This window comes from Pteropus alecto, unplaced genomic scaffold (assembly GCF_000325575.1).
Source record: "Pteropus alecto unplaced genomic scaffold, ASM32557v1 scaffold78, whole genome shotgun sequence".
In the NCBI taxonomy this organism is placed as follows: Eukaryota; Metazoa; Chordata; class Mammalia; order Chiroptera; family Pteropodidae; genus Pteropus; species Pteropus alecto.
This window is the reverse complement of record NW_006443124.1, coordinates 4,512,530-4,529,259: the sequence shown is the minus strand read 5'-3', so window position 1 is coordinate 4,529,259 and position 16,730 is coordinate 4,512,530. Positions and strand designations below refer to the sequence as shown.

At 42.6% G+C, this 16,730-nt stretch overlaps 4 protein-coding genes across 11 annotated transcripts in view; all 4 read left to right on the top strand.

The window, feature by feature from the left end:
• LOC107196476 (protocadherin gamma-B7-like) overlaps positions 1-1,130 on the top strand; it is a 5,100-nt gene extending 3,970 nt beyond the window's left edge. The window contains exons 2-3 of the mRNA XM_025040559.1: positions 135-220; positions 1,104-1,130. Coding sequence (XP_024896327.1) covers positions 135-220; positions 1,104-1,130 — 113 coding nt within the window. The remainder of the gene's footprint in view (positions 1-134; positions 221-1,103) is intronic.
• Positions 1-16,730, top strand: part of LOC102880889 (protocadherin gamma-C4) — a 121,391-nt gene that overhangs the window by 49,847 nt on the left and 54,814 nt on the right. Inside the window, exon 1 of one of the 8 annotated variants that reach the window (XM_025040754.1) lies at positions 236-3,617. The exons of the other annotated variants lie outside the window; for them this stretch is intronic. Coding sequence (XP_024896522.1) covers positions 1,188-3,617 — 2,430 coding nt within the window. The 5' untranslated portion in view covers positions 236-1,187. Of the gene's footprint in view, positions 1-235; positions 3,618-16,730 lie in introns of those variants that run through there. 8 annotated transcript variants of the gene reach the window in all.
• LOC102883862 (protocadherin gamma-B5-like) lies at positions 3,626-8,651 on the top strand. The gene is given in 2 exon segments (XM_015597981.2): positions 3,626-8,083; positions 8,085-8,651. Coding segments are annotated over 2 exon segments (2,409 nt in total). The 5' UTR covers positions 3,626-6,215; the 3' UTR covers positions 8,626-8,651.
• PCDHGA12 (protocadherin gamma subfamily A, 12) lies at positions 9,898-12,531 on the top strand. The gene has a single exon (XM_015597927.2). The coding sequence runs from the start codon at positions 9,931-9,933 to the stop codon at positions 12,385-12,387; it is 2,457 nt and encodes an 818-aa protein (XP_015453413.1). The 5' UTR covers positions 9,898-9,930; the 3' UTR covers positions 12,388-12,531.

The following is a 16,730-nucleotide window of genomic DNA, read 5'->3' as shown; positions in this document are numbered from 1 at the left end:
GTCTGGACCCGAGATTCCCCCCAACTACAATGAGGGAACGTTGCCTTATGCTTATAATTTGTGTGTGCCTGGCGATCAAACTAACCCCAAATTTAGTTTTCTCACATCTGTTGATCATTGTCCGTCCACACAAGATACTCTCAACAAAGATAGTTCTTCAGTGGTATTGGCTAGCATTCTAACTCCTAGTGTTGAAGCAGATAAGAAGGCTTTTAAACAGGTAAGTAGTTAAAAGAATGTTTTTTTATATTTCGTTGTGCCAATATGTACTAATATAGTGCTATTATTTCAAGATCCTGGTTTCAATCTCTTGATAAAGTTCCTAAAATAAATCTTGGTTAGACCTATGGATATCGCTGTTAAGACTAAAGTTTACCATACTAAATGCTTCTAATACTCAAATACATTTTAAGGTAACTATATAGAGAAATCTCCGGTGAAATTTCATGAAATTGAATGCCTTTTAATTAAGGATATGGAATACAGTTATATTTTTATATCGTGGCATTTTATATAACAGCCAGCCCTAATGCCATCCATATTTTCTCAAACGTTTCATTATTTTTCTCAGTAAAGAAACATAGGTAAGAATTATAGTCATGCATCTTATCTAATGATTTTGTTGGGACTGTGATATACCCACATCCACAAATGCTGTTCCTTCAGTCAGTAAAAATCACTAGAGACCTAATCTAACCTGCAAGTTTGCAGTTCCCATAGTATTTGAAAACTTAAAAAAAAATTTAAGCAAACCCTCTTAATAATCCTTTCCAAAAATACTCTTTAACATCACATTATATATCTATCGTCTGCGATTTTAAGCTTTACATATATCGTACGTGCGATTCTCAAAGAGGTGAGTGTATTCATTAACTTCTGGAACAGGCTCATTATTAGTTGGGGTTTCTTACTAGTTGCAATAATAAGATTGGACTCTAGGCGCCGCTGTTCACCAACCAGGGAATGGGAGGCCGCGCGCTACAGAGTCCCTCCCTTCCCCATCTCTATAACACAAAGCAGAGTGAGATGGATACCCAAAGATTCTGATGCTGGAAACTTAATGTACGGACTTCTCTTCGCTCTCTAATATATTTTGGATGCAGTCGGCCCGGGACTTCGTAGATACATAAGCTGAGTCAGAAAAAACCGGCTCAAGAAACCGCGGATTTATCAGCTCAGCCACAGCCATGGCGAATCAGCTACTACGCCTGGACCGCAGAGGGCTGGTCCTACTGTACATTTTCCTAGGGACGCTGCGGGAGTCTGGGGCCCGGCATATCCAATACTTGGTGCCCGAAGAGACAGACAAAGGCTTCTTCGTGGGCAATATTTCCAAGGACCTGGGGCTGGAGCCCTGGGAGCTAGCGGAGCGCCGCGTCCGCATTGTCTCCAGAGGAAAGACGCCGCTTTTCGCTCTGAATCCGCGAAGTGGCAGCTTGGTTACCGCGGGCAGGATAGACCGGGAGGAGCTCTGTGAGACGATGTCCTCATGTATTTTAAATATAGAGATACTTGTAGAAGATACCCTGAAGATTTACGGAGTGGAAGTGGAAATAATGGATATTAATGATAACGCCCCCAGCTTTCGGGAGGAGGAAGTGGAGATAAAAGTTAGTGAGCACGCAACTCCGGGATCGCGATTTCCCCTTCCTAACGCTAGGGACCCAGATGTAGGAATCAACTCACTCCAGCGCTACCAGCTCAACTCTAATAGCTACTTTTCCTTGCAAGTGCGAGGCAGAACCGATGGGGCCAAAAATCCAGAGCTAGTGCTGGAGGGGAGCCTGGACCGGGAGAAAGAGGCTGCTCACCTCCTCTTTCTCACAGCCTTAGATGGAGGAGATCCCATCCGCCAGGGCACGGTTCCCATTCGCGTGGTGGTCCTCGACATAAATGACCATATTCCAAAATTTACGCAGTCTGTATATAGAGTGAGCGTTCCTGAGAACCTCAGCTCTGGAACTCGGGTGCTAGTGGTCAACGCAACTGATCCAGATGAGGGAATCAATGGGGAAGTGGTGTATTCATTCCGGGATATGGAAAGCAGAGCTTCTGAAATATTCCAGTTGGATTCTCAAACTGGAGAAGTGTTAATACAGGGGCCTCTGGATTTTGAGAAATATAGATTCTATGAGATGGAAATTCAAGGCCAAGATGGTGGAGGTCTCTCCACCACTGCCAAGATGTTGATCACAGTTGTGGATGTAAATGATAATGCTCCAGAGATAACGATCACATCTTCTACTAACTCAGTGCTGGAAAACTCTCCTCCAGGTACAGTAATTGCTCTTCTGAATGTGCAAGACCAAGACTCTGGAGAAAATGGTCAAGTCTCTTGTTTTATTCCTAACAATCTGCCCTTTAATTTGGAAAAGACTTATGGATATTATTACAAGTTGATGACAAACAGAGTGCTGGACAGAGAGCACATCCAGAGCTACAATATAACATTGACAGCCACAGATCAGGGAAGTCCACCCTTGTCTACAAAAACTCACATTTCACTGGACGTTGCAGATGACAATGATAACGCGCCCACTTTTGCTCACTCCTCTTATTCAGCCTACATTCTTGAAAATAACGCCAGAGGAGCCTCCTTCTTCTCAGTGACTGCACTTGACCGGGACAGCGAAGAGAATGCCAGGGTCACTTACTCCCTGGTTGAAGACACCGCACAGGGAGCACCCCTGTCCTCCTACATCTCTATCAACTCGGATACCGGGATCCTGTATGCCCTGCACTCCTTTGACTATGAGCAGTTCCGTGACTTGCAGCTACAAGTGATGGCGCGTGACAGCGGGGATCCTCCACTCAGCAGCAACGTGTCGCTGAGCATATTCGTGCTGGACCAGAACGACAACACACCAGAGATCCTGTACCCTACTCTCCCCACTGATGGTTCCACTGGTGTGGAACTGACGCCCCGCTCTGCAGAGCCCGGATACCTGGTGACCAAGGTGGTGGCAGTGGACAGAGACTCGGGCCAGAATGCCTGGCTGTCCTACCGCCTGCTCAAGGCCAGCGAGCCAGGGCTCTTCGCGGTGGGGCTGCACACAGGCGAGGTGCGCACAGTGCGGGCCCTGCTGGACAGAGACGCCCTCAAGCAGAGCCTGGTGGTGGCCGTCCAGGACCATGGGCAGCCCCCTCTCTCGGCCACTGTCACACTCACCGTGGCTGTAGCCGACAGCATCCCAGAGGTCCTAGCTGATCTGGGCAGCCTGGAGTCTCCCACCAACCCCGACGACTCGAGTCTTACTCTGTACCTGGTAGTAGCGGTAGCTGCGGTCTCCTGTGTCTTCCTCGCCTTTGTCATCGTGCTGCTAGCGCTCAGACTGAGGCGCTGGCACACGTCACGCCTGCTCCAGGCTTCTGGAGGCGGATTGGCAAGCGTGCCCACCTCACACTTTGTGGGCGTGGACAGAGTACAGGCGTTTCTGAAGACCTATTCCCACGAAGTGTCTCTCACGGCGGATTCGCGGAAGAGTCACCTGATCTTCCCACAGCCCAACTACGCGGACACGCTCATCAGCCACGAGAGCTGTGAGAAAAGCGAGCCTCTCTTGATAGTTGAAGATTCACTTAACGGTGTAGTCAAGTGTGAACCTACAAGTAATCAGGTGAGATTTTGTTTCTGCGTCCCAATTACTAGTGTATCTGCACAAGTCTATTAAGTGGCGTTTTTGGAGAGACTGTTATAAAAACTTTTGGGGGTCAGCATATGCAGTTCATACAGACTTAGAGCAATACATGTGAGTTTGTGTACTTTATACCTTTCATCGAATTACCATCATTTTTCAGAAAAGTTTTGTGAAAGTCATTTTTTAAAGTTCTGGTATATTTTCTTTTGATTCCAAAGGTCCAGTTTAGCTATCATGACTTGCTTTTCAGTAAGTTGAATTTTAGTAATATTTTTCTATCGTCAGTGTCTGTGGCTATCAATGTAAACTGGTTATGATTCATAAACACTTTTTATTTATTCCCCTGTTTCAACTTTGCATCGCCTCCACTGGTTTAATTATATTCTGCCATTATTTGCTTGACTTCTAATGCTCAAATTTGAGTCTGTTGATTCAATAGCATACTCTCTAGCTCATCTTTCAATTTACATACACACACTCACACGCATGTCCATGTTTACACATGTAAGCTTTTCTCTTAGCACAAAACAAATATTTTGATATTTGATGGCTGGTAATATGTTTAGATCCTGTTGATTATTTTGACTTTGTCTCCTTTATTTATCCCACTGAAACAGAAATGTTGACTGCCTTTTAATTACTAGACTCCCTTAGGAGAGGAAAGGTAGGACACTCCTTGTTTCTTAAGTTCTAGGCATCTTTTCTATTTCTAGAGTTAAATCATTAGGTTGTTCTGAAGAAATAACTGAATTGGTGAACTAGTGTTATTTTCTTTTATTCTTTTACTTGTACTTTAGTGTCTATGTTGAAGAGTTTTTAATGTAGTAAAGTCACAGAAATAACTTAATTTTGATCCAGTGCTTATTAAAAAGTTATTTTCAAATCTGTTAAACATGTTCACATTTTTCAGATTTATTCATATAGAATAGCCTGTTAATATAAGAGATGGAGTGGGTATATAGACTATATAAGAAACTGATTTAGCTGGTATGCCTCTAGATAATTTTGTGTGTTTTCAATATGCCTATGAGTCATGGATTACTTCTTTATTTCCTTCGTAAACTCATTTTGCATTATATCTAAGTATACTTGTTTCTTATATTCAGAACCAACTCATTATTGAAACCCCAAGTTACCTAGTACTGCATGTGTTATCTGAAGCAATGTCTTGGAAAGTCAAGTGAGGAAAGGAGACTTATCTAGGGGATTTGATCACAGGAATCATCTCCATAATCGATTTAGCCCAATACTCTCACACCACTTCTAGATATTTGGCTCAAATTACTTACCTAGTTATGTTCCTTTTCAAATTTTCCTTCTCGTTTAAGAATTGACCTTAATGTGATTAACTATAAATTGAATGTCTGATGTTTAGAGGAAAAGAATTTCAACTGTAGGAGAGGGAAGTCTTATAATAGATGCATAACTTTGTCTTGAAGTCAAGAAAAATGTTAGTATGTTTTGAGCATATCGGGGTAGAATTATGCTTATGGAAATCCAAACTGAGAAAAAAAGATTGAATACATTTTACTTGAACTTGAAATTAGATGAATAAAAAGCATATGAGGTATTTGCTGAGAGAGGGAGGTGTTTTATATTTTTTAAAACATAGTTTAAACTGTTAGAAACTGGAAACCAAGATCTTGGAAAATAAAAAGGAAAGATTGGCTTTGAAACTTGATATTAAGAAGGTTATTTTGAGGTAGTGATAAAGCTCTGTTAAGGTATAACATATAGTCCAGTTAAATAAAATGATAAAAATAAAACACCCTCACATTTCATGTCATTAAATTTCTATGGTAACCCACTAGGGTATGCTTTTATGTGCTGTTTATGATGAAAATGTAAAACTTATTCCCTTTCATAAGTCTTTTATAAATAACAAGAATGGCATTGACCATTCTTGTCCTGAGTATACCCTAGATAAGCTTTGAGCTCTCCTCCAGTTTCCTCTGATAAATGAAAGAGGAAAATTATCTGTATACAAGATCGAAGCTAATACTGGGTGTCAAAATCTCCCCATACCACTTGGTGGGGCTATTTTCCCACGTGGTCTTTGTTCTAAGTGGCGAGAAGACTGCTTTGTTCTTCCAGTAACTGCATTGCCTCATTAGAAAAAGACACTTCTCTCATTACTGGATTAATGGCTCTTCTATAGGGCCCCATCTCTAAGGAAACTTCTTTGATAGTAAACACTGGAAAACAGACACATCTAAAACTCATAAACTGCCTGGATCCCTATACAGCAGCCATATCTGTCGGAATACCGAATCCCATCAATTGCAAGGCTTCTGACTGCAGTTTTCTAAATAAACTCCGAGCGCCGCTGTTGGCCAATGTGCTGCAAGAACCGGAGTCCAGGATCCACTAGGGTGATTTTCTGCGCAGTCACAAAAGCAAGTCTGAAAGGCAAGTGGCCCGGACGGACCACTGCTCTGGCAAATCTGATTCTGGAATGCTGATTGGGATGCCTTCAAACTGGGAGCTTTGAGTTTTCTACGTGGTGGATGTTCTAAACACAAACTGTACAGAAAGCATCTTCTCTTAACGTCGGAGGTCGCAGCGGCGCAGAGAAGGATGGGAAATAGGGCGAAGCAGAGCAGCAGTACCCAGAGGCGGCAAGTACTCTTTCCTTTCCTGCTGCCTTTGTTCTGCGGGACGCTCTCAGAGCAGATCCGCTACTCCATTCCCGAAGAAATGGCCAGGGGCTCTGTGGTGGGGAACCTCGCTCAGGACCTGGGGCTGCATGTACGAGATTTATTGACTCGCAATCTCAGAGTTAGTGCAGAGAAGCAATACTTTACCATAAACACAAAGAACGGGAACTTACTTGTGAGTGACAGAATAGATCGGGAGTCGCTCTGCCCGCCAAACCGTCTGTGTGTCCTGCCTTTAGAGATTGTAGCAGAGAACCCTCTAAATGTTTTTCACATAAATGTGGTGATAGAAGATATAAATGACAATCCACCTCATTTTCCCCAAAATAGCATTGTTTTACAAATCAATGAATTAGCAATTCCAGGAACTCGGTTTGGCCTGGAATCCGCTATAGATGCAGACGTAGGGGCTAACTCTCTCCAGAGTTACCAACTCAGCTATAATGAGCACTTCTCTCTGATGATGAAGGATAAGACTGAAGGCAAGAACGCTCCAGAATTAGTGTTGGAGAAGTCCCTGGACCGGGAACGACAGAGCTCCCATCTCCTGCTCCTGACAGCGGTGGATGGGGGTGATCCAGTCCGAACTGGCACTACTCAAATCAGTATTGAGGTCACTGACGCAAATGATAACCCCCCAGTGTTTAGTCAGGATGTATACAAAGTTAGCCTGCGTGAGAACTTGCCCTCAGGCACTTCTGTGCTAAAGGTGACAGCCACAGACCAGGATGAGGGCATCAATGCAGAGATCACCTATTCCTTCAGAACACTAGGAGATGTTGGAAATATGTTTATGCTAGACAGTCAGAGTGGAGAGATTAAATCCAAAGCCCTTATAGACTTTGAAATCAGAAGCAGTTATACCATGAGCATAGAAGCCAAGGACAGTGGAGGCATGGCCACTGAATGTAAAATTGTACTAGAAATTCTAGATGAGAATGACAACGCCCCAGAAGTGGTTTTCACTTCCGTGTCTAGTTCCATAACTGAAGATGCAGAGCTCGGAACCGCGATTGCTTTGTTCAAAATACATGATAAAGATTCAGGAGAAAACGGGGAGGTCACATGCCTCATAAAAGAGAAAGTTCCCTTTAAAATTCAATCTTCCGCCAATAATTACTACAAGCTTGTAACAGATGGGGCCCTGGACCGGGAACAGACCCCGGAGTACAACGTCACTATCGCAGCCATGGACAGAGGCAAACCGCCCCTCTCCTCCAGCAGAAGCATCACCCTACACATCGGCGACGTCAACGACAACGCCCCGGTTTTCCACCAGGTCTCCTACCTGGTCCATGTGCCAGAAAACAACCCACCCGGGGCCTCCATCGCCCAAGTCAGCGCCTCTGACTCCGACCTGGGACCCAACGGCCACGTCTCCTACTCCATCGTGGCCAGCGACCTGGAGCCGCGGGCGCTGTCGTCCTACGTGTCCGTGAGCGCGCAGAGCGGCGTGGTGTTCGCGCAGCGCGCCTTCGACCACGAGCAGCTGCGCGCCTTCGAGCTGACGCTGCAGGCCCGCGACCAGGGCTCGCCCGCGCTCAGCGCCAACGTGAGCCTGCGCGTGTTGGTGGGCGACCGCAACGACAACGCGCCTAGGGTGCTGTACCCGACGCTGGGGCCCGACGGCTCGGCGCTCTTCGACACGGTGCCGCGCGCCGCGCAGCCCGGCTACCTGGTCACCAAGGTGGTGGCGGTGGACGCGGACTCGGGACACAACGCCTGGCTGTCCTACCACGTGCTGCAGGCCAGCGAGCCCGGACTGTTCAGCTTGGGGCTGCGCACGGGCGAGGGCTTTGGGCGACAGGGACGCTGCCCGCCAGCGCCTGCTGGTCGCTGTGCGCGATGGGGGACAGCCACCCCTCTCGGCCACCGCCACGCTGCTCCTGGTCTTCGCCGACAGCCTACAAGAGGCGCTACCGGATCTCAGCGACCGTCCTATGCCCGCTGATCCCCAAGCTGAGCTGCAGTTTTACCTGGTAGTGGCCTTGGCCTTGATCTCCGTGCTCTTCCTTCTCGCGGTGATTCTGGCCATTGCCCTGCGCCTGCGACGCCCCTCTAACCCGGCCGCCTGGGGCTGCTTTCAGGCTGGTCTCTGTTCTAAGACTGGACCAGGAGTTTCTCCCAACTACAGCGAGGGAACTTTACCTTATTCTTACAATCTGTATGCCTCCAATTCTCAGAAAACGAGGTTTGATTTTGTCTGTATGACGCCAGAACCGGTTCTCCCACAAGATCTTTCTAATGAAGCATCTTTGGTAGTAAGTGTCACTGAGGAGAACAAGTTAAGCTCTAACTCTCTTACTTCTACTCACGTGAGTTTCAGTTAATATCTTTCATCTGCAAATGGTTTGCTTTAATTTTCTTTACCCTATTAACTATGAAGTATGAGAGGAAAATGCATGAAAAGGGGCTTTTTAAAAAGACTGATGATTTTATAATATGCAGGTACATTTGCTAGGGATTCTTTGAATCCCACTGAGTAGGTCAATATTACCTCCAATCTTTTCTCAGATTTGCCTGTATATTTCTTTCTAATTTAAAAAATATTATTTTCTGGTATGCCTGCTAAATGTAGTTATCCTCAGAATATAAATATTTGCATTCATGAAAGCAAAATGGTGAGAATTTTTTTCTCTATTTAGATAGGCTCGCAAATGTATTGCCAGTAATTCTCAATAATTGGAATTAAGGTTATTACCCAGAAAAAGGTAAGTTTGTAATATTCTTTGGATTATTAACTTTTCTACAAATTCTTTTGAAATATAATGTATTAGAGTTTTAGAAAACTACCCTTATTTCCAGTAAATTTGAGTTAGAATGATTCCATTTTGTTCCAAACATGTTCATGTGTCTTCTCAACTTCCTGTGATTCTGATGTGTACAATCACATGTCTTATTTTTACATTTTTATATTATTGTGAAAATTTGGTTTTTAAAGTTAAGTGTCAACATGTTAAAGTAGTTCTTCCATTTAGGCAGATTTAAGAATCTATCAAAAATTGCCCCAAATTTTACTTGAGTGAGAAATTTTAAATTATTCTTTACATGATTTCTCAAAATGGTAAACTCCCAGGGAAATGTTCCATAATGGATGTTCTTTTAGGGGTGATATCAAAACAGGTGATCTAAAATTATAGGGATAAAATTGCTGTGTATAGAAACTTCAAGTTCATTTAAAAGCTCATTGGAAAAATCTACAGAAAATCTCAAGAAAGTGGACCTATATGAAACATTTCAGGGAAATAAAAAGAAGCTCACTGAAATTTCGATTAAAACAAATACTGTAGTTTTAGTCGGCTTCATTTTCATCCATATTTGAAGGACAGTAGATGGGGCTATTGAAGGTCTAAAATCCAAAAATCCTTTCCCGAAGTTCAAGGTTGTGCAGTAATTGGTTAAGACTCTGAGCGCCGCTGTTCACCAATCGGGGAGAGAAAAGCGGCGAGATCCTGCTTGCAGTGCACGCGCCTGAAGCACAAAGCACAGATAGAAACGAACCATCTCCTCTGGGACAGAGGAAACTGAGCGGAGGAGCTCTGGTCCCCCAGCTGACGGATTCTAATGACGGAAGAGCTGATCTTGCCTTCGGTGGTCAAAGACAGAACTGGAAATAATCCTCCAGAAAAGTTACAATGATTCCTGTGCGACTGCACCAGGACTGCAAAGGGCTGGTCCTGCTGGGAGTACTCCTGGGGATTCTGTGGGAAACTGGATACACTCAAATCCACTATTCAGTTCTTGAGGAGCTGGAGAAAGGCTCGAGGGTGGGCAACATTGCCAAGGATCTGGGGCTGGAGGCCCAGGAACTGGAGGAGCGCGGAGTCCGCATCTTTTCAGGAGGTAGGATGCAACTTTTCGCTCTGAATCTGCGAAGCGGCAGCTTGGTCACCGCGGGCAGGATAGACCGGGAGGAGCTCTGTATGGGGGCCATAAAGTGTCAACTAAACCTGGAGATTTTGATGGATAAAGTGAAAATATATGGGGTGGTGGTAGAAGTGAAGGACATCAATGATAATGCCCCCTACTTCCAGGAAGATGAATTAGAAATAAAAATGAGTGAAAACGCAGCCGTTGGGATGCAGTTCCCCCTTCCCCACGCTTGGGATCCCGATATCGGGAAGAACTCTCTCCAGAGCTACGAGCTCAGTAGCAATACTCACTTCTCTCTGGAGGTGCAAAGCGAAGCGGATGGTAACAAGTACCCGGAGCTGGTGCTCGAGCGAGCCCTGGACCGCGAGGAAAAGGCGGTTCACCAACTGGTTCTCACGGCCTCCGACGGGGGCGAGCCAGTGCGCACTGGCACCGCGCGCATCCGAGTGAAGGTCGTTGATGCGAACGACAACGCACCAGCGTTTGCTCAGTCCGAGTACCGCGTCAGCGTTCCAGAGAATGTGGCCGTGGGCACTACGCTGCTTCTGGTAAACGCCACCGACCCAGACGAAGGAGCCAATGCGGAAGTGATGTATTCCTTCCGGTATGTGGACAACAAGGCGGCCCAACTTTTCAAGCTAGACTGTAATTTAGGGACAATATCAACAATAGGGGAGCTGGACCACGAGGAATCGGGATTCTACGAGATGGAAGTGCAAGCAATGGATAATGCAGGATACTCTGCACGAGCCAAAGTCTTGATCACAGTTGTGGATGTGAATGACAATGCTCCTGAAGTAGTTGTCACCTCTCTCTCCAGCTCCGTTCTGGAAAACTCTCCCAGAGGCACATTAATCGCCCTTTTAAATGTAAATGATCAAGACTCTGGGGAAAATGGACATGTGATCTGTTTCATCCAAGGGAATCTGCCCTTTAAATTAGAAAAGTCTTATGAGAATTACTATAGTTTAGTGACAGACACACTCTTGGACCGAGAACTGGTTCCTAGCTACAACATCACAGTGACCGTCACTGACCGAGGAAGTCCGTCCTTGTCCACAGAAACTCACATCTCACTGAATGTGGCAGACATCAACGACAACCCACCTGCCTTTTCTCATTCCTCCTACACTGCCTATATCCCAGAGAACAACCCCAGAGGAGCCTCCATTGTCTCCGTGACCGCCTACGACCCCGACTATGGAAAGAACGCTCAGGTCACTTACTCCCTAGTTGAGGACACCCTCCAGGGAGCGCCCTTGTCTTCCTATGTCTCCATCAACTCAGACACGGGGGTGCTGTACGCATTGCGTTCCTTCGACTATGAGCAGTCGCGTGACCTGCAGTTGAGAGTGACTGCGCGTGACAGTGGGGACCCGCCGCTTAGCAACAACGTGTCACTAAGCATATTTGTGCTGGACCAGAACGACAACACGCCAGAGATTCTGTACCCTGCCCTCCCCACTGATGGTTCCACCGGCGTGGAGCTGGCACCCCGCTCTGCAGAGCCCGGTTACCTAGTGACCAAGGTGGTGGCAGTGGACAGAGACTCGGGCCAGAACGCCTGGCTGTCCTACCGCCTGCTCAAGGCCAGTGAGCCAGGGCTCTTCGCGGTGGGACTGCACACGGGCGAGGTGCGCACAGCGCGGGCCCTACTGGACAGAGACACCATCAAGCAGAGCTTGGTGGTGGCTGTCCAGGACCACGGCCAGCCCCCTCTCTCGGCCACCATCACACTCACTGTGGCCGTGGCCGACAGTATCCCAGCCATCCTATCTGACTTAGGCAGCCTGGAGGTCCCGTACAACTCTGACGCCTCAAGCCTCACCCTGTACCTCGTGGTGGCGGTGGCTGCTGTTTCTTGCGTCTTCCTTGCCTTCGTCATCGTGCTGCTGGCGCTCAGACTGAGGCATTGGCACGCGTCACGTCTGTTCCAGGCTTCAGGAGGCGGATTAGCTAGTGTGCCCGCCTCGCAGTTTGTGGGCGTGGACGGGGTGCGGGCGTTCCTGCAGACCTATTCGCACGAGGTGTCCCTCACTGCGGACTCACGGAAGAGTCACCTGATCTTCCCGCAGCCCAACTACGCAGACACGCTTATCAGCCAAGAGAGCTGTGAGAAAAGCGAGCCTCTTTTGCAACCAGGTGATTCGATGTTTTCTAAAGATAATCATGTATGCATTCAGGTGAGTCCATATCAAATATTCTTCTCTGGGCGTTGAGCAAAGTATTTTTCTATAGATAATTAGTATATATTTGGAATTTATAAAACAGATGCTAATAAATGCATGTATATATGGCAAACACCAATGACAACCCATTTGCCTTCCCTCGGCCCTTCCCTTACACCTTACTTGTTACAACTTTCATATAATTGTATATGCTATATATAAAAATTTATATCCACTTTATAAAATATTTGTTAATACTTTATGTAATTTTTTAAATTTAATTTACCAACTATAAAATTCTTCCAGCTTTTAATTAGTCTTTTTCTTTCCCATTGCAACAGTTTTATATTGAACATATGATGCCAATTTACTTATTAAGAACATGAATTCTTTCAGAGGGGATAAATCTAATTCAATGAAAAGTATAAATATTTTTTAATAAAGTTTTATAATAGAGCGACTTCTAACAACACATGCAATTGCTAACAAATTCATAAAGTGCCTTTGGTTTCTCTGAAGTGCAGTCATTCTTCTTGGTCTTTAAGGATGGATACATTTATACTTTCTCATTGTCCTAAGTCATTTCATTGTTTCAAATCATTCATGAACTTCCAGATATGGTGAGTTTATTTCTTACATACTTAAAACTTTCTCGCTAAAATATGCAAAGAGCGTAAGTGTTGTCATAAGGAAATACTGAAGAGATTGTTTATTTTTTACCCCCATATAGGTTTTGAGAATACAATATATATGTTTCCAGGTTGGATATTTCTTTTGTCCATTTAACCCACACTGATGATCTTAATGATGACTCTGTGGAACACGCAGAGTTAATGAGCTGTGTTTTGAGCACATTTTTTGGTACTGTGGTGAATTTGCAGTAATTTGCTTTTCTTTTTAGGTTAACTTTCCCACAATTTTCACACACATGGAAATTTTTCTGGAGAGTGCCCAGATCCTAAGTGTTTCCTGAGAATCTTATGCTTACTGTAGAATGGTGAACAGAAATTGAATGCTAAAGTACATTATTCATGGGAAAGCATTGCTGGAAACTGTGAAAAGCCTGGGGTTTTTTTTTTGGTAAATTATGTAACAGGGTAAGGAACCATAACATTCCCAATTATTTTTTCTTTGTTTATTTGTTGCCTATCTACTTTCAAAAATACAATATTTAATCAAAACCTAGACTTATAAAAGAGATTGAAAACTATTTAGAGAATAAAAGGTAAACAAATGGACCTAAAATAAGACAGTTATTGCTACTGAGATTTACATGTCACTTTATGCTTCTTGACAACAAAGACCAAAAAAAATGGAAATATAGTGTGTTTCTATTTGTCTGAGTTTTTATTTATTTACATTTATTTACTTATTTTTTTAGTCTGAGTTTTTAAAAGGAAGTTTTGAGTTTATCTAAAAATGTAAACTTTGTACTGATGTTAAGTTCCAAATGGAATTGAATAAGTAGAGCTTTTTAAACAATATTGAAGGAAATAGAGGACAATGTAACTCCTGTTGTTTTGTAAAAGCTATCAAAATGTTTATCACAAGGCCAGTTTTCATATGGTGGCCAATTCAAAATGGAAGACCATACACACAACAGAAATTGTTTGGGAAGTTAACCTAGTATGATCCAAATATGCTGACTTCTGTTCATTTAACCCTATTTAGGGATAAATCATTAAGAGCTAGGGCAATGAACAGTCATGATGCATAGGCTATATCTCAAATATCAGTAATCTCAACTATACTTTCAGTTTGAGCTAAATAGGCTTTATTAAATAGTTGCTGAATGAATGAATGAACAAATGTATATGCTCTGGGGATTACCTGATGTCAGTATTCTAAGATGTAGTATACTAGAAAAATATAAACTTTGCAACAAGGTAACTCCTAATTGTGTGACCTTTGACAAGTTGTTTAATCTCTTTCAGTTTCAGCAAAATAGAGATAATGTGTAATTTGAAAGACCCTTTCATGTCATACCTCATAATATATACTTAACAGTAGCCATTTTTTTTACATTGTTGTTAGAAAAAGGAGTCATGCTTTCAATGTCAGCATGCTTGAAATTCTGTTGGGAAAAGTAATAATGATTTGTGTGCTTCTCCAGATGGTGCAATGGGGTGACCTGCGGGTGGAAGTAAAACTGTTTTAAAATTTTGATGAAAGCTAATTTGAAAATCTTAAGTGCTCAGGCACATTCTTGATCTAGAAGTTCCTGTTTGGGGTCATAAAAGATGGAGGAACAATTGTTCTGAGTGAGACAGTTTTATGAATGTTAAGTTTTCCGTCTAAACCATAGTGTAAGGTAAACGAGGGTCCTTTGAGATTTCTTGTTCAAAGGACCAATTTACCCCAATAGGATTGATAGGATGATTTAATTGGAAAATGAAACATCAAAACCTGAAAGGTGGAGTTAATTTAGTTTTGACTGTGTTGTTTTAAGCTAATGGCTATGCAAATAATCAGCTTTAGGATATTTACTGGTAATTTAGGATTGATAATTAGAATGTTTGTTGATTGGCTTTTTTAGAATAACTGGGCAATGGGTTTGGATGTTTATATTCTGGTTCCAGTAAAGAAATTATGTCAAGAATTTTGCTTATCTTCTTATAGTTATGAAAAGTGGGCATACATTCACTTACTCTAAGAAGTTAATCAGTGTTCAGATGTTAGTTAAGGTTATAGCTCCACTATTTTATAGCACCTACAATTTGAATGTAATCTATCAGCAGACATTCTTCTCCCACCTCCATTCTAGAAGAGATTATGCTCCTTGAGTCAGCAATATCCTAGAGTCCTTGCTCAGACTGTACAATTTGTTGAGACTATGAATCCCATAGATCGTCTAGAACTGAGTTAGAAGGCTAATGATAAATGAGTGGACTGTATCACAATTTTCTCAGTTACATGTAACAGAGTATAGCTATGATCATGAATTGAATAATTATGGTAAAAAAATTGTCTTCCTCATGCAAGATATCAAGTCCAAAAAAGTAAACAACTCCATATTAAATATATGCAGTTCTTTGTATATCAATTATACCTTAATAAAGCTATTTAAAAATTTTTTAAGCAAACACATTGTTGTGCAGGGATGATGATCAAATTAATGAGTATATATATATTAAGAAAGAGACAAGTTTACTCTCTAACGTTACACTTAAAGAGTTCATTTTTAGAAAACCATACCTAATGAAAAGTTATTGATAACAGACCACACTGTTTAGGAAACATTCTTAAAATACAGATAGGAAAAGGTAACCAATGGTAAAGGTAATTGAAAAAATTATTTGATAGTGGATGAGTTTTCTGAATACCCAGTGGGAAGAGCTCTCTGGTTAAGGAAAATGTGAAGAAACTGTCATCAGATAGCCCATAGAATTAAATAAAATAATTTATCTATTTGCAGAAGGAATCAGTACCTCCACAATTACTCTCAGAGAAGCCATTAAAAGATCTACTATGTATAATATCATTGAGGACAAGTATAACTTTTTAGTTCATCTTTAAGTCTCTGAAGCATTTCACACAGTGGTTTGTACACCTTCTAAATACTCAATAAAAGACTTGAGTTCAATGATTAGAAACTGGTTTCTTGGGAGAAAAAAATCATAGTGCAAAACCAATTATTTTACATGTGTTTTCCTTTTATATTGAACTCCTAATAAGAGCAAGATCTCTGGCCTAACTATACAAAGTTAAGAAACTGGAGATTTGTCAAAATTTAAAAATTCATAAGATTTCTATATTATGAAACTTCTTGGAAGCCTCTATATATCTGCACCTGAAGATTTATCCAATAGTTTATCCTGAAACTGTTATATGAAAAAAACAAAGCCCCTCCCCCCCAAAAAAAAATAAAAAGAGAAACTTGGCCTAAAAATTCTCTTATACATCAAAAAGAAATTAAAAAAAAAAGTCATCACTTTGATTTCATATGCTGGAGTCACTGAGAATATAAATTCCTAGGAATATTTAACTGCACAAATAAGACTATACCATTCCTTTCAACTTGCAAATTCTAGTGAGAAATATCTATCTTTCTCATTACTCTCAACTCTTCAGAATTTCGATCTTTGATGTCATTAGGCTGCAGTTCAGAGTACTGCTATCAGCCAATGTGGAAACAGATAAATAAGGAGTTTCCATAAGGTGACTTTCCTAATTGGACCTTGCCAAAGATCTGAGGCTTGGTGCCCAGGACTTACCCACTCAGAAGCTGTGGGTTCATTAGGAAAAAGAATACTTTACTGAGTGAGGAAAGTGGAGATGTACCAGGATGACCCAGAGCAGATATGCCCACATACTATAGTTTATATCATCTGTTTGACATGGCAGTTGAAAATTCTTTGAATGTTTTCCACATTAATATCAATATTCAAGATGTA

Bases quoted from the DNA above. Each gene is read 5' to 3' on its own strand.
- PCDHGA12 (XM_015597927.2), top strand. From the start codon at position 9,931: ATGATTCCTGTGCGACTGCACCAGGACTGCAAAGGGCTGGTCCTGCTG.